The 23,847-nt window shown below is 35.7% G+C and overlaps 3 protein-coding genes across 5 annotated transcripts in view; all 3 read left to right on the forward strand.

The window, feature by feature from the left end:
* The first annotated feature begins 920 nt into the window (after positions 1–920).
* LOC139821100 (uncharacterized) lies at positions 921–4,532 on the forward strand. The gene is made up of 5 exons (XM_071791867.1): positions 921–1,164; positions 1,355–1,539; positions 1,620–2,754; positions 2,859–3,224; positions 4,039–4,532. The coding sequence occupies exons 3-5, from the start codon at positions 2,675–2,677 to the stop codon at positions 4,052–4,054; spliced, it is 462 nt and encodes a 153-aa protein (XP_071647968.1). The 5' UTR covers positions 921–1,164; positions 1,355–1,539; positions 1,620–2,674; the 3' UTR covers positions 4,055–4,532.
* Positions 4,533–5,851: 1,319 nt separating this feature from the next.
* Positions 5,852–10,204, forward strand: Sf3b6 (splicing factor 3B subunit 6). 3 transcript variants are annotated; one of them, XM_071791869.1, is made up of 4 exons: positions 5,852–6,068; positions 6,178–6,296; positions 6,525–6,773; positions 7,096–10,204. In XM_071791869.1, exons 1-3 carry the CDS (start codon positions 6,036–6,038, stop codon positions 6,748–6,750), a joined length of 378 nt encoding a protein of 125 aa, XP_071647970.1. In that variant the 5' UTR covers positions 5,852–6,035; the 3' UTR covers positions 6,751–6,773; positions 7,096–10,204. The 3 variants fall into 3 exon arrangements, with proteins under 3 accessions (XP_071647970.1, XP_071647971.1, XP_071647969.1); XM_071791870.1 differs by lacking the exon at positions 7,096–10,204 and adding an exon at positions 6,867–6,975; XM_071791868.1 differs by having other exon boundaries at positions 5,854–6,068; positions 7,125–10,204.
* A 125-nt stretch (positions 10,205–10,329) lies between these two features.
* The window catches only part of Oatp74d (Organic anion transporting polypeptide 74D), a 208,261-nt gene continuing 194,743 nt past the window's right edge, over positions 10,330–23,847 (forward strand). The window contains exon 1 of the mRNA XM_071791863.1: positions 10,330–10,824. The gene's annotated coding sequence lies outside the window, so the exon portion shown is untranslated. The remainder of the gene's footprint in view (positions 10,825–23,847) is intronic.

Raw genomic sequence — 23,847 nt, forward strand, 5'->3', positions numbered from 1 at the left:
CCAATCACAGAGCCGTATTAGCATCTTAAGACATTACTTGAAATAAGATCCGACTATGAATACGGACCGAAGCATTTCTCTTCTCCTTTCTTCCAATGAAGAAAGAAGGAGAAGAAGAACGCTTCGAAGGCCTAGTTTACACCGATCACTCGATACGCGTATTAAATAATAAATAACTAGTAAATTAGTTTGATTATTGGCTGATCAGCTCAAATATACCATTTGATACGCGTATCAAGAGATCGGTGTAAACTAGGCCAAAGCATTTGTAACGTCAAGTGGACCGCGGCCATTGAGAGTGGCCACGCATAGGCTGCGTTCGGGGAGAGCGCTATTAACGCTATTGCATCATTCTGTCTTTATCACTCATCAGATGTAAAACAAGGATAGAATAAGCAAATAGCGCTAATAGCGCGCTCCCCGAATCCAGTCATAGGCGGGTAAAGTGGGAGTAAAGTCCCTAGAGCCTGACGTACATACCGCCATGGCATACCGTATATGTATATGTATGTACATACATACATATGTATGTATACATACATACACATACATATGTATACGACCATGGTGTAAAGCCTTGTGCACACGATACTAGAAATCGGTCCGAGTTTCGGTTTAAGCCAATCAACTTGCGGCTCTTACAGAAAAGCAGCAGTTTCATTGGCGAAACTTGGACGCAGTTCTAGCATCGTGGACACAAGAGGTTTGTTTGCGTCGCACGCCCCACCATGCTCCTACTCACTCCAACGCACTCCAAAAACTCATCTGCTCCAATCGCCACCCTTTATCCGTGATCCAAGTGTCTCTGGTGTATATTGGAGTATGCGACGCGAACAAACCTAAGGTTTTAGAAGACAGTTTCGAGGATGCGCAGCCGTCATTTTCTTTGACCAATCAGAACTTTATCCAAGATGCCAAAAGCAATATGGCTTCCCCCATATTATTGTGAAGTATAGTTTAAAGGTTATATTGTGTTTAGATATTAGATATTCTATTTTTGCGGAGAAGCTATGCCAACGTGCTGTGTAAAAAATTGTAAGAATCGTACGAATCATAATGGGACGAAAGGAATTAAGTATTTTACTTTTCCTAAAGAAACATCTATTCGTCAGCAATCGCTTAATGCCTGCCAAAGAAAAGAAACGGATATGAAAGTTGATTCGGGTAAGTTAACGTAAAGAAAATGATAATTAAGTTAATGTTTTAAATTCCAACTCAATACAATGTCATTATTACATGTGTTATATTATGATATGCTCAACTTCCGAATAGCCCCTACCTCCGTTTCATCAAATTCGGAGGTAGGGGCTTTCGGAAGTCTTACCTATGATATAATATTATAATATGCTTACAGCAAGGATATGCCAAATCCATTTTGATGAAAATTGTTTGGTGCTTGAGAAGACAAAACCACGATTACAAAATAAACCAGCTAAAGAAGAGTTAAGGTTAAAACAGGGATCTGTTCCAACATTAAATCTAGAAAAAAAGCGAAAAGATATAATGTCGCAGAGCAAAGAAGACAACAAAAAAATTAAAGTACCGTGAATATTTTAACGTGTATGTATCTATATATAAATGTACAAATGAAATTAATGCCTTTAATAATATTGTTTCAGAGTTAAGTCATTTGTTCCAACATACACAGAACTTGTGCAATACGCAGGGGAGAACACGATAACCGGGGATAACCCCTTGATTTGACTGTGGTTTCTGGTAGTATTTTTTACGCTGAACAAAAAATTATATAGGTCTTATAGGGCTAACTGCTTTAGTTTTCGAGATATGCAGTATTAAAGCTCAAAATAAATATAACTTGGTAAATGCTAAGGGCGACCTTACCGATTTCAATGACCTTGATATATGTTGTCAAAGTCACGACCCCGAGTGACCTTTAGAAGGTTTTAGCCGTCGCTCGTTATTCATTAAAAAGTTATTAACAAAAAAAAGTTTTGAAAATATAGCAGCTATTTTGAGTATTGGAAAGCATAATAACTAATATATATGTCGAAATAGTTCACGCATACACTTTCCACGCGAACCGAGGTTCACGCACACCCCCCCCGTGCTTTCGGGGGAGGTGCGGTAGTCCCGAAATAGTTCACGCATATACTTTCCACGCGAACCGAGGTTCACGCACACCCCCCCCCCCCCGTGCTTTCGGGGGAGGTGCGGTAGTCCCGAAATAGTTCACGCATAGACTTTCCACGCGAACCGAGGTTCACGCACACCCCCCCCGTGCTTTCGGGGGAGGTGCGGTAGTCCCGAAATAGTTCACGCATACACTTTCCACGCGAACCGAGGTTCACGCACACCCCCCCGTGCTTTCGGGGGAGGTGCGGTAGTCCCGAAATAGTTCACGCATACCTCACACCGGTGAGGTCGTTTTTAATCTAGACATTTACCAAGTTATATTAATTTTGAGCTTTAATACTGCATATCTCGAAAACTAAAGCAGTTAGCCCTATAAGACCTATATAATTTTTTGTTCAGCGTAAAAAATACTACCAGAAACCACAGTCAAATCAAGGGGCCCCGGTTATCGTATTCGTGCCAATACGCACAACAGAAACAGCGTTTATCGCAAGAAAAAATTTTAATAAATGTGGAAACAAACAAAACACAAAATAAGGATCAAGCTGTAAAGAATGTGGAAGGAAATTCTATACAAGATATGGAAGAAGTTGCAAAAAATATAGATAAACCAGCTATACAAAGTATGGAAGAGCAAAATAAAGCGGTGCCACAAGAGATGTATGTAATTAAATGTTTCTTTAAAATTATTATTTAATAGGTTTGAATCATATTTAATTTGTTAATATGTATTGTTATGAAAAGTATTATTATGTATTTTACAGAATGCAAGAGATTGGCAATAATGCAAATGTTGATGTTGAAACGGTATTGATGCAATTAAGAAATACGGAGAAACGGAACCAAGAACTCCTAAACAAAAATAAAAATCTTTTAGAAGAAAAAGAATTCTTAGAAGAAAAAAATCAAGGTTTAAGTATACAAGTTACACAGTTGCAAACAGAAGTTGAAAAAATGGCAAAGAATAGGCATAAAGAGGCGGAAACAATAGCCATTGATGCTCTGCGTAAGGTATTTACACCTGGCCAGATTAAAATGTTAATGTCATCGACAAGGAGTCATATCAAATGGTCAGCTGAAGATATTACATCAGCCATTTTGTTAAGATCATTAAGTCCAAAAGCTTACAGGTATTTAAGAAATGTAAAAAAATTGTTTACAGACATTTAATTAAATCATATGTTTATCAAAAACTGGTAGAAGTTTATTCTGCCAATATTGATTAACAGAAAAGAAAAACGTTTATTGCGACAACGATTGGCCAATATAATTTGAAAAATAACGTCACAATATGTTTATCCTTGTAAATCAATCAATCAATCAATTTTTATTATTTTCTTTATCAATCTTTCTCTTTAATCTTTAACTTTATCTTGTGCCAAGAAATGGACTTGGTTTATAAATAAAACTTAACTCACTCATTCCTTCCAAACAACCTTAATACTTATTTATTCCTATGTAGCTATGTTTAGCCTTATTTAATTTGAAGGAAAAAGAAAGACATATGATTTAACTATTAGTTACCCAGATAACAGAGAGCATGTCATGAGACAAATATAAGTCACATAATTGCAAATGGAGATGCTCTTTGCAGCGTTTTTTTTCCAAGATTAATTGTATATAAATTAAAACTGACAATAAGTAAACAAATATTCTTAAAGAATTATCATCAAACAATAAGTAAACAAATTCTTGTAAAGTTTTTGCTGCAGATTTGCTATCAATGCTTTTGATAGCAAAATTTGCTTGCATGTTGCATACTGAGGAATCACTTTGTTCCATTTACGCTTCAATTTAATTGTTTACGTGGTAACAACTTGTCAGCAAAATTTCAAACATTAATTGTTATTTGGGTATCTTACTAACCGAAAAATCGGTCCTTAATCATTTATCCTCATCTATTCTACTTGGAATATACGTTACATTAACTATTCACTTTTTCAGTATTATATTCAAGTAATTATGAATCTAATCCGGAGGAACTTAATTTATTAAATGACTTGGAACGTATCACTTTTGAAGATGAGTTGCGTAGAAATGCACTCATATACATAGCTGGATACGTAGCACACAGATTTAGACATATCGTTATACTAATTTAGGAGTCCCCACCAAATCCTTTCCCAATCCATCAAATGACTGGCTTTGCCTAATATCTAGAGAAAATTGTATGTATCCATCAGAAAGCTTCCTTCATGCAGCTCAGATAACAGATGATGAGTTTATAAAATTTCATGATGATGTCTTTAGCAAAGAGGATAAAATATTTGATAAATTGACAAATATTGTTTGTCAAAAAGTTAACAATAATTTCCCGAAAGAGGTCACTGCTTGTCTCGTTCGAACTCGAACTTACATAATTAAGGTTTAAGAAAAATTAACAAAGAAATAGTACAAAATAATAATAATAAAAAAAAAAAAAAAAAAAAAAGTATAAATTAAGCAATAAGGAAAATGTATAAAATGTAAACTAAAAACATGTTCTGGAAGAATTGCATTCCTTAATTATTTATAATTGTTTTAATATAATATCACTCCCCTAACACTTTCTTTTATATTACAATCAATTACACGTCTCTACAACTTAGAACGGTGCTCATAGTTCAATCTTAGATTTCAGATTACAGAAAAGCTTATCTTAAAATGCTGCAAAAACTATTTTATATATTCAATAAAAGTTAATCGCCAGTGATGAAATAATTAGGTATAGTTAAACGGCCTGACTGGCAAGTTTTATTAACTCGAAAGTTTGTTTGGAAAAATTATACGTATATATATAGACATATATGTATACAGTAACTCGTTACGATCCTATTTCTCTTATTATTATTCACGTCGCCTGAGAAAGACGTTTCAAACTATTATTAACTGGCTATTGCGATAAATATTACCACATGCCTCGGTAGTCGAATTGGTACGACGCCCTACACGGAATGAGGGCGAGGTTCCAGGTTCGAACCCTGGCTGAGGTAATATTTTTCGCAATAAATTTTCTTTACAGTATTTAGATAATTAAATCGAGTTAATAAAACTTGCCAGTCAGGCCGTTTAACTATACCTAAAAAACTATTTTATTATAGCATTTTATAATAAACTTAAGACGATTTTAAATATAACATTGTGTCAGGAATATTGTTCTTACAGTTTGCAATACGAGTAGATAATCATTTCTGTATACTTCCTTATTAATAACGTTTTCTAATTCCTTATTTGCAATATTTATTCTTCATTTACTTATTAATGTAGAAATTGTTTTTTTATCATTAGTATATTATGGCTGCGTTCGGGGAGCGCGCTATTAGCGCTATTTGCTTATTCTATCCTTGTTTTATACCTGATGAGCGATAAAGATAGAATGATGCAATAGCGCTAATAGCGTGCTCCCCGAACGTAGCCTATGTATTATATTTTTTAAATTAATTTGTGAGGTTTCGTATTATATTTACAAATTTTTTATTTTTGTTTGCATTTTTGTCACAAACTGTGACTAATGCTGCATTTAAATGTGGCATTACATTTTGGATAAACATTTGATTGGCTGTCGAAATCTATAGTTTACGTCACGTACACTATAGCATTTTAGTTAACTAGAGTGAATTTTGGAACGCAGCGAACGCAGCTCTGTCTTCTAATGCTAGGTCTACAATGCGAGTCGTAAAGTCGTGAATCGTAAGAATTGACCAATCACAATCGATTATTCTCCTCAAATTCGATTGTGATTGGTCAATTCTTACGACTCACGACTTTACGACTCGCATTGTATAGCATTACACCATGTATACATACGACGGTGATCATGAATGTCGTATCTGATTTGAACGGCGTACGCAGCAAACCAAGCATACTTCTGTTGACTGTCGATCGGCGTTGTGGGACGTTTTATTGTCGAAATTAATTCTGTAACTTTGCGAGAACTTTAGTGGATAAACTAATTCGCCAAAATGACTATGGCAATGTTGCAACGTCGCGCTAATGTAAATATACACGAAACGTACACTATATTAACGGACAGTGATCTTGATACTAGCCTAACCTAACTTCTTATGTATTATTGTTTTCTAACAAGTAAAAATTTTATTTTAGGTAAGGCTGCCACCTGAAGTAAACAGAGTATTGTATATTAGGAATTTACCTTATAAAATTACAGCTGAAGAAATGTATGATATATTTGGCAAGTACGGAGCTATCAGACAAATTAGAGTGTAAGTATAGTTGACAAATACTACGTTTACGCGAGCGTTACTTCTGTAGTGACTTACGATAATTCACTCGTTTACGCGGAGTGAATTATCGTAAGTTACTGCAAAATCCTGTTTATGCAGAAGAATTATCGTAAGCTTCAGAAGTTACGCTTGCGTAAACATAGTAAAAGTCAAAATGAAGTAAATCTAATAACAAGTTAATGTTTAAAGTTATAATTCTCGTTTCAGAGGTAACACGGCGGAAACTAGAGGCACAGCATTTGTCGTGTACGAAGATATATTTGATGCAAAGAATGCCTGTGACCACTTGAGCGGTTTTAATGTATGCAATCGTTATTTGGTGGTTCTATATTATCAGAGCAACAAAGCATTTAAGCGAATTGATGTTGACAAAAAGATGGAAGATTTAGATAAATTGAAAACAAAATATAATCTAAATGATGAAAAAAAATAATTTATCAAATAGTTACATAGAAGGTATGAACTGTGACACTTACAAAATAGTTATTAAAAAATATAACTACATTTACATTGATTAGAGTTTGTTAATTTTTATAACGTATCAACCAGTTGTATGAGACGTAGGATATAGAAGAGAGATAGAAGAAGACGTTAACTTTGAATAATGCAATAAAACTTTGTGTTATCATACAAATATATTTGTATATAATTTCTGGTAGTTTGGTGTAATTTTTATTTTCCCTGCACACACATACATAATAATTCAATCTTTATATCGTTTTGCAAATATTTTGTTAATCTTATACTCAACAATAGAGTTTTGTTGTTTATTTTGCAGTTTATAATATAGAAAGGTTACATTTTTAGCCATCCTGAGAAAACGTAGAAAAACCTGGGCAAAAAATGTTGGCACATTAAAAGGTCGCAATTAACCACTTTCACAGTTGGTTGTGGAGTGGCATTCCTGCGCTTTCAGGGACTCGAGAGGATGATATAAGCTATAGCGTAGTCTAAAGCACTGTTTACACTGTCGCTTGTAAGAGGTATCGTGCATAACTAGATATCGAGATGCTATTTTCAGTCTAAAAATGGCAAGTTTGACGAGTCTAAGCTTGTTTGTTTTGGTGATCGTTTTTTACATTTTATTTTCGGTTCCTCCAATTAATAATCATCTGTTTTACTATTGATTATCCCGTAGTCAATGATCGCGCTCTATCAGCTTTAAAGCCGCCTTACTTTCAAACTTGTGAAATTTCGCATTAGAATTTATGATAAAACAAAAGAATGAAAAACGACGAAATTCTTTTCGCCGATAGCCTTCTTTATTACGCAAAGTTTTCACTTAATTTCATAGGATCTTAGTTCAGTACGTTATATAATTTAAATAACGTAGTTATTTCTTTACTTGTGTTCATGTCTATGTATATTAATTTTAATTTCGGTTTCACTTATTTTTCTAGTTCTAAGAATTAGAAAAAGATTAAAGTTAATCTACATATTGCCATTCGGGCCTCGATAGATATATTACAACAATTTCTCGTGTGGTCATTTAAAATTACAACGCATATGTGACTGCTGTTGATACATCATGGCTGCATTACATACCTTTGGACGCTTTCGTACTGAAAGCGTATTCTATCTTTATTGCATATTATATGTTAAAGAAAGATAGAATACGCTTTCAGCACGAAAGCGTCCAAAGGGAACAGCCCTAGTATCATACATGCAGCGTGCAGCACTTGTCATTGATAAATAAATGATAAATCACTCGTCTCATCTCCACATTCGCGTTTTGTAAGCCGAGCTGAGCACGATTTTTTATTCGTCACTTAACTTAAGAAACTAGAATAAGACTACGATAAGAAACATTTATTTAAATTCGTATAATTTATTTTATTTAGTATATACGAAAATTTCTGCTAAATTACGTCAATTTTCTCATACTTATTTATTCAGATTTCTACAAAGATGTGTTGGCGGGAAAAATCTGAAATATTTCATTATTATCTTGTCTGAGTTTTTTTTTTTAAACGTTCCAAATCGTATAAAAAATCTGAGTCTTAAAATTTTTATTAATTCAAAAATTCTGATAATAATATGAAAAATTCTATAAGGCCAGTATTTATAGACTGAAAATTTTTACGTCACACGTACTATAGATTTTCAGTACTGGTAGTGAATATCGAGACGTAGCCATAGTCGAAACTTATTTCAAATGACATCTTAAGATTGTACTTATAAGATGGTCTTAAATATAGGGTCCACTGAAATATGTATTCAAAGTGGAACGAGCGTTACTATATATAGAAATCCACGACAGGCGAGCGATATGAGAAATAAGTCCCAAGTTCCCCTTTTCTCTTTGTCTAGCTCACAGCGTAGTCAAGAGTGGGAAGGATGGAGTGAGGACGAAGTACAGGCCGATCAAGAAGATCAGACAAGGACAGAGCACTGCTCGAGACACCTTGACATACTCTCTCTCTCATATCGCAGGCCCAGCGCTCGTTCCAGTTAGTATATATTTCAGTGATAAGATCTGATTATGTGAATACTGGCCTAAGACATTTTTCCACCAGGGAATTAACCTACGTGAGCGAGCGCACGAAATGCTGTATTATCATTATAATAAATAAATATCATCGGCGCTGAGAGCAAAGAGTTCGCTGACTCGGCGCTTAATCGCGTAGCGTAAACTGGACTGGCGTAGACCGCAAGGTCGAACGCGTGCAGCATGCGTCCGCGAGCATACACGCACGCACGCGCGACGCGCCGCGTCGCGTCGCGTCGCGTCGCGACGCGACGCACTCACACGCGGACGGAGTAGCGGGCGTGCGATCCGAGTTCATTCGATTTCAGTCAGTCGAAAGCGAAAACCCGCTTGGCGTTCACCCCACCGCGCCAGTTGTTCGTACGCATGCATACACGTATGTACGTTCGCGAGATTTCGTTCCGTCTGTTGACGGTGCATCGTGATTCTTGGACGCATTAGCCGCAAAACTCGGCATCTCTCTACGAGGCCGCTCACGGCCATTCGCGGTGTGAGCCGCGTCGCGTCACGTCGCGGCACGCCACGACGTACCCGCTATATTTATTTTCATGCCAAACAGCGACGCGGTGTCATATATATATATATATATATATGTCGTACGATTGCTGCGGCGGCGACGGCCGCGTCGCCGGCAGATCGCTCGACGCCGCCCTGCGCGGCACGCTGCATCACACCTACGAGAGTTTGCGCGAGCTACTCCACGTCGATTCGCAGCACCGCTCGTGGATGCTTCATCTCGTCCTCGCCGTCGCCAGCCTGCTGCTGGCCGCCGGCCTGTTCGCCACAGGGCGCTACTATGTCGCGTCGAAAGTCACTAGATCGCAACAGGAATAGAACGATATCGCCAGCGTCCGCACGATTATAGCGTGACGCACGATAAAAACGTCAGTTGATGGAATGGCTCGGGAATACGCTAGAGTTGTGAGCTGGAATCCTCCCGTCGCCAGGGCCTCATCGTTTGGAATGACACAAGCGCATCGGTGCTTTACCTCGGGGCTTTGCAGAACGCCAGAATGCGGAGCGTTCAACCGACTTTGTCGGCACATTGGTCGGAAACGGACCAATTGCATTTTGCAAAGTCACTAGAGCGTATCGTGACGGAGTGTATTCGGCGATACGTAACAGTCGCCGATTTTGCAGTGGCGTGAATTATTTTCCCTTTCTCACAAATAAACAGCTATGAAAGTTGCGCAATTGCGTATTTATGTCGACCTAATTACTTATCGCTCGCTAGCCTAAATGTTTCACTAACATTTCGTACGTCGCGTCGCGTATGAAGCTCATATATATGTGCGATCTATAAACATTTCTGTCGTTCTCTATGTCCCTTCTGTTCGTTTCATAAACGCCCATTGTCGCGGAATAATGCGTTCTTCAAAATAAAACGAAATCAAAAACATTTATTTATTAAGACTAAATTTATTTCCCGTAAGCTCGAGGAGGAATTTTTTCCTGCATCTAAGATAACTGCATCTTATCGAGTCATACTTCCGAAATCATACAGTTCCTATTTAACGCACGATGAAATCCTTTTCAATCGTCGCGACGTGTATATTATGTAAGTTTACGATCATAACGATTCATCTCACTCGTGCAAATGTCATGCGCGAGCTTGGCCCGTCGCCTAGAAACGCGCCGTGTAAGCATTGCATTTCCCCTCGGCGCGACATCGAATACGTATAATTCAAACTCAATCGCCGCCAACTTGTCCCGCAGAAGTGCAATATGGTGGCCGCGGCACCGGCCGCCGCTGATTCGATTGGCGCGTGCGCGCGCCGCGCGGCGGCACGGTGATCACGTGATCGCAGAAACTTCAGTTTGAAAGCTCGCTACTCGCGCATCGTGAAACGTCGAGCGTCAACAGCATATTTTTCATCGTTTTCGTTTCCGTCGCCGTTAATGACATTGTAGATTTATCGAGGTTATGCTTGAATGAACGAGTGACCGACATGAGAGGATGCGACGACCTCCGTTGCGTCGTGACGACCCACATCCTGTTGCTTGCCGATTCGCATCAAGGTGAGTGCGCGTATTCACTTGTGCGGCTATTATCGCCGCGCACGCTTTTCTTTGCGCGTTATTTTGTGATTCGTAATATTCACGTTCTTTTGCTTTTTTCAATAATCGCCATATTGGAAAACTATTTTCTGAAAGAAGAGGCGAATAAAAATCAAATAGTAGGGTACGACGTCTAAAAACGTCTTAAGGGGATCCTAAAGTGAAGGCTGAACTTCCTCGACGTCGGTAATGTCAACATTTCTAATTCTGTTTTCTTGTCATATATCTATATCTGTCCTTGTCTAACGAGAGGCATCTGTCTTTGTTCGATTACTGCGCCATCTCTTGCCACACGCAATATTGCTCAACCTGAATGTGCTTTTGCACATATAAAAGTTATATAAAGTAATCTTTTTTTCTAGGTTTTCAATCTTAGATCTAATTGCACGATATTGTTCTTAAATGTTGTCCCTAGGTCATGCCGGTCTAATTTTGTGGATATTTATCGTGGAATTTTTGTACAAAGCAAATATTGTCGTCACGTATACCAAAAATTAACAAAAATATTAATTTTTTTTCGTTTTCGATATAAATTTGACCACCATGACCTAGATTTTGATGCGTACTTTAATTCTAGACAAGAATTTTGCATTTCTATAAAGTCAATTAAAAGATTAGTGCTAAGAAAAAAAGCCGGTATTACAGACGGCTTTAGGATCCCCTTAAAGGCTCCTGCAGGGTACTCATCGCGGTCATGTTGGAATGTGAGAAAGAAGCGAGAAATGACACGTTGAAAATTCTTGCGTAGTATTTCCAAATAAAAAGATATTTGCTTAAAATAACACTACAGATTACTTCAGCACACTTCGAAAATACTCCGAGTTGAGGTTAAGTCTACCCCTTTGAACAGCCGTAAAACGAATGTGATACGATGCAGGCTTGTGCGCAGGCGCATGACTAGATTTCGTATATATTACATTCATTTTACGGCTGTTCAAAGGGGTAGACTTAACCTCAACTCGGAGTGTTTTCGAAGTGTGCTGAAGTGATCTGTAGTGTTATTTTAAGCAAATATCTTTTTATTTGGAAATACTACGCAAGAATTCTCGACATGTCAATTCTCAACATTTCTCGCTTATTCTCCATTGGCATTGGAGAGAGTTCTTATTTCTAACGCGACGGTACGTCGCTACCGTCAACGCGGAGTTTTCGGCTCAGGGACCAGGGGCCTTAATGACATATTATTGAATGACGTATTATTGACAGAGATATGTCATTAAGACGTTATTATTAATGCGTTATTTGACATCATTCTGCTATCTGGAAAGTTTAATTATAGTTTAATTTGTCCGGTGCTTTCGTATTTTTTTAGATTTATAATGCAATATATGCCCAGATAGCAACGTGTCTGCATTGTTGCTGGCATGTTGCTGACAACATAGTATATGCACAGTATAAGTAAGAACAGTAGGTTCACTCCTCTAAGAAGTTGGTAAATGAATATGGCGATTTGCGCAATCAATAACATGGCGGCTGTCATCTGACAGTTCATTTGGTTAGATACATCGGCGCGTCAGTTGTATTGTAATTGTATTTATTTAAAAAAAATTTTAAATAAAAATTATAATAAATAATAAAAGAGGTTATCTATGTTTATTTAAAGATTGTGGGATCAAAGGAAACTTTATTCCGATTTCCGAAAGATTCAGAAATAAGGTACGTATTCATTATGACAAATACATGAATACATAAATACATTAACACATTAATACATAAATGAATATGCTATTTGTATATTATGTAATAAGATACATAGATACTCAATAAATACAATAAAAAAAATTAATACATAAATATATTAATACATTAATATATATATATTAAGACTTGAATGCATTAAATATATTAATGTATTAATATATTTATGTATTAATTTTTTCAAATGTATTTATTTATTATGTATCTTATTACATAATATACGAATAGCATATTTATTTATGTATTAATATGTTAATGTATTTATGTATTTATGTGTATTTAACGTATTTATGTATTCAAGTATTTGTTATAATAAATACGTACCTTTCTGAATCTTTCGGAAATCAGAATAGTTTTCTTTGATCCCACAATCTTTAAATACATATCGATAACCACTTTTATTACTCATGGTATTATAATTCTATTTAAAAAAAATTTTTTAATAAATACAAATACAATACGCGCCGATACATATATAAATACTGTAATAAAAATATGCTATTTGAATATTATGTAATAAGATAATAAATAAATAAATACATAAAAAAATTGATACATAAATAAAATGAATAAAATATACATGAATAAAATGTGTCGTGACATTATTTTTGTTTCGAATATTTAATTAATAGGTGCTTTTCATTTACATCAAAACTCAGATAATTCTCACTTGTGACGTCGTTCTATCCTTTTTGGCAATTAATGAATAATAAAGACAGAATGACATCACAAATGAGAATTATTTGAGTTTTGATGTAAATGGAAAGCAACTAATATGTATGATATATTTCTTATATTTTTTTCATTTCTTATATAATTATCACAAGCGGTTTCTATTATTCAAATAAAGCGCGCATGTATTTTTTACTTATGTATGTGTGTTGCGACATTTTTGCTTCGAATATTTAATTAATATATTTCTTATATTTTTTTTCACTTTTTATATAATTATAATTATCAAGCGTTTTCTATAGTAAGCGGTTCAAATAAAACACGATCAGGCAATCAACATCATGGCGGACGTTTGCCACGAAGAACAATAGATCCGACACGGAGTGAACCTACTGTTCTTACTTAATACTGTGGTATATGTTGCTATCAGAATTGTGGCAACTGAGTCCGAATTTGTCGGCAAGTTGATGCCTTCACGATATAACAATTTTGTATAGCAACTTGCCAACAACTTGTTGACAACTTATACTGCGGTCTAAAATCGTCACCCATATATAACTGATTCAAAATTCGAGCTGTTGCTGTCATATTGCTATAGCAACAACGCGAAGTAAATTTGATGCTGTTCTCTTGCCGATAAATTGCTGGCAATACATATATTCAATGTTGCCTGCGTGTTGCTTTAAATATTAAATTACTCGAAATTATTGAAGCAAATATACGGCAAGTTGCCAGCATCATAAGCAATCACAGGTTGGCGATTTTGCTCAGACACGATTTGCTATCTGGGTGTTATACGATACGTATGTAGAACATATAAATAGATATTCTGTACTTTTAGAATTTGCATTTATTGAAAACTTTTAGGGCAAATATCGCGATAATATGTATAAATATAAATATGTTAAATTTATCTCACTCATGAGAGTGTCATGAGTTTGTCGCATTATCTATATAGACGTGCGCGTGTAAGCATTACATTTCTCTTTGGTCAAATATCGGATTGCGTCTAATTTGATGTAATTCGAACTCTATCGCCGTCAATTCGTTCCGCAGGTGCGCAATATGACGGCCGTAGCGCGCGCATTGATAGATGTGTGGCGGTGGTTGATTCGATCGTGCGCGCACCGCGCGGTAGCTCGATGGTCACGTGAACGCGGCAACTTCAGTTTGCACGCGTACGGTTACGGTGTATCGCGAAACGTCGAACGCGAGCGGCATATTTTCCACCGTTTTCATCCCCGCCGCTGTCAACGACGGCGCAAATACATCTAGGACATGCGTGACTGAACGAGCGATCAAGAAGAATGAGACGATCGTTGTATTGCGACGAGAAATGGAAAACAGCCGTTATCTGACACGCGCTTGTCGAACCGCAACGAGGTGAGTGCGCGCGTTTACTCGGATAGTCATCTTCACTTTTCTTTACGCGGAGATTTATGACGAGAAAATTGAAAACGAGTCGAAATTCAGTATTCAACATTTGCCTAATAATTTGTTTTTGTGCATAACATAATAAACATTTTCTCTCCAATCTACATTATTTTACATATTAGTGAATCAGATCGATTGTATATTAATTGCGCTTTGGCTTTTTTTAATAATCGGATAAACCATATTGGATAACTATTTAATTTTCTTGAGAGGCAGACATAAAGTAAGTGAATAATGTAGATAAAAATGGAAGAGAAAGCGGGGAGGAAGAACAGAGGCAGGTAAAGATAGAGGGACAGTCATTAACAATTTTCAATGCAGTGACAGGAAAGGAGAGGACGACGAGGACCGAACAGAGGACGGAAGAGATGGACTGGAGAGCAGCGAACGAGGGGAGGAAGAAACGGAAGAGGTGAGGGAGTACAGCGACGGAGCGGTAAGGGGAAAGAGGGCAGTAGAAGAGGAAGAAGAGAGTGACGTTGAAGGATGGAACGAGGGAGGATGGGGAGAAAGCTGGTGGAAAGAGGTAGAGGAAGGAAGAGGCAAAAAGAAAAGAGGTCAGAAAGAGTGATGATGGATTAAATAAAAGAGAAGAGGAAAGAGACTATAAAGAAATAAATGAGGCCAGGAGAGATAAAAACGAGAGAGAAATCAGAAGCAAAGAGGAGGAAAGTAAGCGCGAGAAAGAAAAAGCGCGACGAATAGTAGAAGACATGGAGGAAGATGTAAGAAGAAGAAGAGAAAAGAAAGAAAGAGAGAAGGAGCAGAAAGTAGAGAAAGAAAATAGAGAGAAAGAGCAAAGGAAGAAAAAAAGAATAATATGGAGGAAAGTAAGAGGAGAAGGTCCGAGGGAAAGAAGAGAATTAGTGGAGATAATAATGGAAAGAGTGACAGGAAGAATAATCCCGGTAAGAGGAGTAATAGAGGCAATGGGAGCGGACAAAAAAGAACTGATGTTTATGGAGCTGGAGGAAGAAGAGGATAAGGAAGAGATAATTGAAAAAAGCGAGGAAATATGGAGGAGATGGGAAGTGGGGGTAGATGAGGAACTGTCAATGGAAGAGAGGGCGTATAGACACAAGCTGGTAATCAAAGCAAGAGAGGAAAGAGCGAAAGGAAGATCAGCTGTATTAACAAACAGAAGGCTGTGGATTGACGGGAAGGAGGTGAAATGGGACGAAGAGGGAGAGAGATGGAGGAGGATGTAAACCGACAAGGAAGAAACAAAGGAAGCAGTGAATGGAATCAGAAGGAATGAGAGGAAAGAAGTCGAGGAGGAAAACGCGAGAGGAAAACCGGGAAGGAAAAGGAGGAAGGAACAGAAGAGAAAAGTCACAGGAACCAGTAGGACTAGAGGAAAAAGTGGGAGGAACGAGCCAAGGGGGGCATCTTGAATTGTATAGAGTCAATATTTAGACGATATTCATTGGATTGTATAGAGTCAAAAGAGGCCAGGACAGGAGAGCAGAAGTTATAAATGTATATTTCTGTAAAGGTTTGGGAACGTTCCTCAAAAACGCCCTTTAAGGCCCCTTTGGGGCAAATAAAGTATCATTTGTAACTATATTTAATTTTCTTTCTTTATATTGTAGAGAGAGGTAGACAAAATCGTAAATATAATTTATTTAGAGGTTTAGTATTTTTCAGCTTTGGAGTTTTTATTGAAGGCGCAACATATATGATGTGCTAAATATTTGTAGAACATACGTATAGATATGTTCTACATTTTTAGAATCTTCATTTGATAAAAATGTTTTGGGAAAGTTTCACGATATTAAACGATTTAACCTGTGACTTTTCAGTGGTATATATCTGGGAATTGGATCTTGTATCAGTTAATTAAGGTCGGGGCAAGTAATTTTTATCCGAATGCGAAAGTAACTACAGCAGCAGGAATGCAATTAGAAACAAACAGTGTCATTGGTCATAATCCATGTATAAATAAATTTGGTATATTTTGCACGCCCTATTTTATTATAAAAGCATTATTTAAACAACTAAAATATTTAGTACAAAAATAAAGTAATTCCATAGTTGTATACGATCCATTTCAAATACGACTGTGTTTAAACTTTTAAAATTATTTATCTATTTTTGTGATCGTTTAATTAAATATAGAAATTTATACCATTAGCATTTAAAAATGCTAAAATTAACCGGTTTCAATATGAAGGCATGTTTTATAAATTTTTAAATTGGTGATGTGTGTGATTTTAGACATAATAAATGTATACACGAAATTATCTCTTTAAACTTTTTATTTCCTCTTTTTACTCTCCTTTTACTTTCTTTTCAATATTTCAATGGATAATTAGATATTGTAGGAAATATGACTTTTCCTATCATAAAATTGGTGAAGTGGCGCTTTATATTTAGATGCGAGAAATCGTCAATAAAAATTGCTGTTACTGTATATTTCTCTCTCTCTCTCTCTCTCTCTCTTTCTCTCTTCCTCTCTCTCTCTCTTACGATTCTTATTAAAGGCAGTTAAAAACTTGTACTTTATCTTTATATGTAACTGGTAACAATGCGAGTAACTTAAAGAATCTTTATTTTATATATATTGTTCGGCATCATAGAAAATAGAAATACCGGTACGACACGTTTTAGTATTTGTATCTTAGAATCGTCAATGATGTCTACAAATTCTTATGGTGCAGTTTAGATCGATAGAGTTTTTCATCAGTATTTTTATCGGTGTCATAAATAACGCGATAGTAAACATATATAGATTTTATTATGTCCTTAGGATAATACTGTAAAATATATTTTCCATATAAACTTTTAGTGAGAACATTCCTCAATTGATATCAAACATTTTATCTTCAGCAAATGTTGCAAAAGACGTCTGAAATTTAAATGCGTAACAATAAAAATGGACATGACAAAAAGGTCTCTATGAAATTGTGTTACGATTTGATTCAGTTAATTAAAGCAATTTTTATGTTTTTTTTGCATCGCTTTCAGAAACGTTTTTAAAGTAACAATGAATTTTTTACTGTAAAAAGTTTATATTAAAATAGAATGAGATTTTCTATCTTAATATATAATTGATAATTTCATACAGAAAAAAAAGAAGTATCAAATCAAGATTTATGTATACTCGTATTATGCAAAAATCTATAATTTTCTTATAAGAATTTCAACATTTTGTTTCTTTTTTTTCTTTTAGTTGAACTATATAAATGCCCTCATTCAAGCAAGTTTTCTTTATATTTCATTTCAAGATTACAGATTCTTGCGTATATAAGTCTTGATTTAACATTTCTCTTTTTTTCTGTGTATCGAAAGTAACAAGACGTAGCTAGTTTTTAAAAATGTATTATTCATTTAGACGAGCATATCTTAAATTGTGCACAAATGATTATAGTAGAAAATATTTATCCCGTTATTTAAGATTTATTTACCTTATTTATATTTATACCCTAAAATACGATAGTTGTATTTTAGATTTAAAATGTTTTTATATAATAGTTTTTATTCAATAACCAATAAAATTTGTCAACCATCTAATCGATGAAAATATTTGAACAAAATTTCTCATTATCAGATTATCTCAGCAGTTTCTTAGAAGCTTATTTTTTAATTTTTTGTTAAACTTTTTAAAGATCTCTAAAATTCTTCTCATTAAAATAAATTTTACGTAATAATGTTTGATAAGATAACGTTGATTTCACAAACGAATTTGATGTACCGAGTTTTTAAAGATATGAGTATCTACTTATTAATTAGTAATAATAATGTAATTAAAACTTTATCTACACACAATATGCGCGGCAAGTTAGTATGCTAATGACGCGCGTAGCTAAATTTGACTGTCTTTGAACTACATTTTCATTGATGGTTCGTGTAATCAGAGCGAGGTCCAGAGATCGGTTTGGTATACAAACGCACGATCGAGTTAACGAGTTCTTTAATGTAAGTTCGAAGGCCTATCGCGAGAAGAAGCGTTGTCACATCATTTTTGTCTCGCGGAGGTCGGAGCTCTGAGTTTCGTAGCACGGAGCTCATGTGCCGACTGTGCGAAGTAAACACAGAAATAAACGTGCCAAATGGATCGGTAGCGGACGCGCCGGAGGGAAGGCAGAAAGACGGAAACGCGGCGCGGTGGACGGAATACCACGTGTTCTCGTGCGACGACTTCCTCTACCCGTGTACAAATGCGTGTACAACGAAAATAGATGCAGGAGGAAGCGACGACCGGAGTGAGAGACTTTTTAGCGAGATGTACGTTCTCGTGCCACAGAATTTGTTCTCGATATAAATCGAAGAATCTTGCGATGCAAGATCTGAAATTAATTTCAAATTCGAGAGCGCATTCTGATCAATTTTGATGTATATTTCATAAGCATTAAACGAAAAGCAACTAAAGTTTTAAAGTCACTTTTTAGAAACGAAAATAGAAATAGATGGAATTATATCATGGCAAACTTTAACCCATTAGCTGTGTAAGAGAATTTTACTATTTGGGCCAAAAGTGTGTTGAAAAAAAAGTTCATCGGATTATTATGAAACTTGATACCCTTGTTTTTTGGGTCTCTGAATCCAAATATGATATCAGATTAACAAAATTCAAAATAGCGGGTCCAATATGGCGGATCAAAATTACAAAAAATAGACGGAATTTTATTATTATTATTTTGAATTTTGAAAATCTGACTTCATATTCGGATTCAGAGACCCAAAAAACATAAGGGTACCAAATTTCATAAAAATCTTTTTTTGTAATTTTGATCCGCCATATTGGATCCGCCATTTTGAATTTTGTACATCTGACTTCGGATTCGTAATCAGCGACCCCAGAAACCCCCGAGTAACAAGTTTCAAGCAAATTCAGAAAGTTTTAGTTTGTTTTTTCTACGTTGCGGCTATATAGCCGTCATACACAGTCAACGGGTTAATCGATATTTATTGGAAATAGCTCTCAAAAAATCCACTTCGTTTTTTTAAACTCTGTTTGTAATTTTTGGATTACTTTTTTCGGATTCGCACGTTTTGGGGAGGTTTAAAGAAATTATTTTGGAGCATAATGGGGCATATCATCCACGTTGCAGGCCGATGATCATTGTGACTGCCGATCATATTCCACAAATGTGGATCGTTAATTAAAACGTTCATCGCGATGGGTGGCGGAAGAGGGATGGGCAAGCAGATGTGTCAGGAGAAGTTGAAATAAAAATATCAGATTTAAACGACTCCGCACTGAAATTTTACGGTACGTCTTATCCTGTTTACGGCGCCACTCGTCGTAAACGCTGGATTGTTTTGCCTGTTATATTCAGCTTTATTTTAGAGGGTGCAATGCGATTCCTTTAATCTGTATGCTTGATAACGGCGATCATCCTTCTCTCGTGATATCTGAAAAATTAGCGGAATTTGTCAACGGCAAAGATTTAAAAATAGTCTTCAGTATAATAGTCGCTTTCAAATTATGATAACTCGCAACACGTAATTGTTTGTGTAAAAATTTTATTACTTATGAGATGAAACGAGTTTTAATGAATTTTTTAGTAATTCTTCAGAAGCTTCCAGACGACGCATATATTTAACAGCGTAATTCTACTCTATTAACAAATAATTACAAATCTTAATTTGCATTCCATGTTTTGTAATGTATTGTTATATAATATGTAATTAAAAATTTAAATTATTTATATGTAGGGCAAACGTAATTTTTTTCTATTAATAACTTGTTATTTGATGAGTTATAAGAATATGTTTTATGATAAGCTGACAAATATACAGAATGTTCCCTAAGTAAGTACAAAAAATTGAAGGGGATTCCGTGGTTTATTTTAGGTAGAAAAGCTCCTATATAAACATATGCCTTAAATTGCTTCGTTTTCAAAATACAGGATGTCAAAGTTGTGAAAAAAAATGAAGGAAAACGTTTAAAGATATTTTATCCAAATTTGGTATACCTACATGTGGTATTAAGAACCATTTTCCAATAGCAATGAAACATTTTTAGAACCACCAGGGGCGTCTTTGACATCGTGTATTTTGAAAACGCAACAGTTTAAGGCATATGTTAATTTGTATATATATAGGACCTTTTCTTCTTAAAATAAGCCACGGAATATTTCCTTCAATTTTTTCTACTTACGTTGGAAACACCTTGGGTGCGTTCCATTTATCGCTCGCAACGCTCGTGGAATCATTTCATTCTTGTTGTTTGTCAAATGTTAAACAAGGAAGTTGTGAGCACGGTCGTGAATACAGGTCCGGAAACTCGTCCGTTTTTTTGGTGGTGGGGGTGACTCGCTTAATGACGATATTTTCATAGGTTTGCCATGTAACCGCGCGCGTCGCTGCGTTGCAAGGATTTTTTATTACGCATACGCGTTGTCCACTAATCCGTTTCACCGTAAAGGCTCCCGCACAATGAAAAATATAAGGAACAAGGAACAGATATTAGCGATTAAAAATAAGAAATCAGGAATAACATTAATCGCTAATATCTGTTCCTTGTTCCTTATATTTTTCATTGCGGAGGCCTTAACCAATACAATATTTTTATAATAAATGTAAGATAGAAAATAGTATTGTATATTCAAAAAGCAGCTAGTTTTGTAAATAGTTGGCTCAATCAACGTTTTAAATGAGTTCAAATGTGGATGAGTGGTAGCAAGAGATCCGCCTTGCAGTCTTACCGTTTTTAGTTCGATTCTGATTATTGTTTTTTTTTTACAATTATTTTACGAAAATAAAATAAAAAGCTTATATGCTTAAGTCCCCTTTTTGCAATAACATCCATAAATAAAATAAAATACATCTATATGTTAAAAACGCTCATCGTACACCGTACAATTAATATGATTAAAGCAATGAACTGAACTAATTCGATTTTTCTACAAATACGTCGTTAACTAAATTCGTTAAAAAATTCCAAGCGTTAAGCATTAAATCCACGCGTGTATTGTTTAAATAATGATTTTATTTTTGTTTATTTACATTTTAATTTCTAGGGGATCCTGCAGCCGTATGATTTACCGACATTATCGTTAATCGATGGATCTTTTAATTGGCTTTACAGAATTGCAAGTTTTTGGTCTAGAATTAAAGTCCGCACAAAAATCTAGGGTGGAAAACGCGATTTTATATCAAAAGCACCAAAAAATTAAAAATATTACTTATTGGGGCACATACACAGCTGTCACCTGACGACAATATTTGCTTAAAACAAAAATTCTACAGTTTATACGTACATAATGTTTATCATCCACCCTTGGGAAAACATGTAGGAATAATATCGTGTAAGTAGAAGTAAGATTCAATGCGTACAAAAAAAGATCCATCTAATAATTATTTTAGTAATGCAAATACGGATGCAGGATGACAAGAAGAACAGCAACAGTAGTTGCCGGATCTTGCGTAAGATGGCGAGCAGTCGAAAAAAGGACAGATGTCATTTCGTTAGACAAAGACAGATATAGGGAAAACAAAATTAGAAAGGTTGACATTATCGACATCGAGGAAGTTCGCCAGTCACTGCAGGATCCCCTTATTAACCATTAAGAATTCTTGTACGTTCACGACAAAATTATCAAAATTACTTTTGAACTTCAATCTCTGAAGACGGTTATTCAAGTCCATACTAAAGTCTATATCCGTCGTTAGCTCGGTGAATGCATTCGCTAATCTTTGTGCTACTTGTGGATCCGTTTGACTGGATACAATATTCTGTACAAGTTGCTGACATTGTTCTTGATAGCAATATATGAGATGGTAAAGAGGCGTTCTGGCGTTCGAGATCAGATCTGAATCCATTTGATGTGACGAAATGAGACTTATCAGCAACTGAAAGGCAAAATTCAATATTTCAAAATTTGCTGTATCCTAAAAGGTACGTTTATATGCTCATGCTTGTAAAAACTTACGTTCAAAAAAGGTGCCATTATGTCTTTGCGCCGCCGTCCTTGCGTAACTTCTTTGTGAATGTGCATGGTCAAGGCTTGGATTGTATGCTAGCAAAGGCTAGCTACTTCATTGCCAAATGAATATAAACCTAATTCTACTGATGACGCTAAAAGCTGCTGCAGCAATTTAAGGAGGTTGAAGCAGTTTGGTCAACTCTAGATTTTAGTTTGTAAAAAATATATATGATAGTATAGGATCTACCGCATGTGTGAGAATTATTTCAGATTTATTGACCATCCAGAAGCTGAGATATTAATTTCCAAAAATGCGTCGTTTTACATGGGGTTAGATGGAGAAAGCGTTGACGGCGATGATTGATCCCAATTTTCTTTAATATCTAGTCTATATAAACGCTCAAAAAACGTGCCTACGCGTACAGTAAATTAATGCGAACATTTAGAACGCAAGAAAACACGTATTCACCATCTAATAACAAATATATTACAAGTTAAAGCGATCGAAATTAGACTGAAATAGCAGTTGATAGTTCGCGAGTAAGTAGATGTGGCAACGCAGCGTCGCCCGCGTTTTGGCTGTACCCGAATCCTGTCGGTATGTGCACATTTTTGTGGTTCTCTTCCGTGCTATGTCCACGATTTTTTGATTCTCTTTGGAAATAAAACCAAAAAATCATGAATCTAACGGAAGAAAACCAAAAAATTGTGAACATAACATAAAAGAGAACCCTAAAATCGTTGACATTACTACAAAATAGTAGACACAGCACGGAAGAGAACCAAGAACGTGCACATACCGACAGGATTTGGGTATAGCCAAAACGCGGGCACCTAACCTCTTATCCAGAATGACAGAAAATTCACCGGCATGTTTACGTTTAGCAACTGCCGTTACGTGGCTCAACACAGAGGCGAGTACTGCTACCAACCCCATAAAAGTGAAACGTTGCCAAGTTTCAATCGTATTTAATATAATCGACGGAAAGTTATTAAAAAATCGATAGCTTATATAATTGTCAAGGGAGCTACCAGTAAGAATCATTATTTCATTCTATCAACGGCAAAACATATATTCATGCCAATTTTATATTGAAATAATTAGCAATACTACAAGTTTTCAAGTTGGCATTGGCAAAAAAGTGTTTCGTTTTTAGCTAATTAAAATATAAAGATGCATAATATGATACTTTTACTATACGTTTTATGCAATAGCAGCGTATGGAGAATAAAATGATACCTAATACAGATTTTTTAATGACCTAATAAAAAACTTTTTTCTAAACCGTCAATTGACTCAACTGGA

This window comes from Temnothorax longispinosus, chromosome 10 (assembly GCF_030848805.1).
Source record: "Temnothorax longispinosus isolate EJ_2023e chromosome 10, Tlon_JGU_v1, whole genome shotgun sequence".
NCBI classification, from domain to species: Eukaryota; Metazoa; Arthropoda; class Insecta; order Hymenoptera; family Formicidae; genus Temnothorax; species Temnothorax longispinosus.

What these genes read in the sequence shown, in the direction of transcription:
- Sf3b6 (XM_071791869.1), top strand. Translation starts at nt 6,036, where the DNA reads ATGACTATGGCAATGTTGCAACGTCGCGCTAAT. An exon ending in TGTTGCAACGTCGCGCTAAT is followed by an intron (nt 6,069 to 6,177) that starts GTAAATATACAC and finishes ATTTTATTTTAG; the next exon opens with GTAAGGCTGCCACCTGAAGT. An exon ending in GCTATCAGACAAATTAGAGT is followed by an intron (nt 6,297 to 6,524) that starts GTAAGTATAGTT and finishes TTCTCGTTTCAG; the next exon opens with AGGTAACACGGCGGAAACTA.
- LOC139821100 (XM_071791867.1), top strand. Translation starts at nt 2,675, where the DNA reads ATGGAAGAAGTTGCAAAAAATATAGATAAACCAGCTATACAAAGTATG. An exon ending in AAAGCGGTGCCACAAGAGAT is followed by an intron (nt 2,755 to 2,858) that starts GTATGTAATTAA and finishes TGTATTTTACAG; the next exon opens with AATGCAAGAGATTGGCAATA.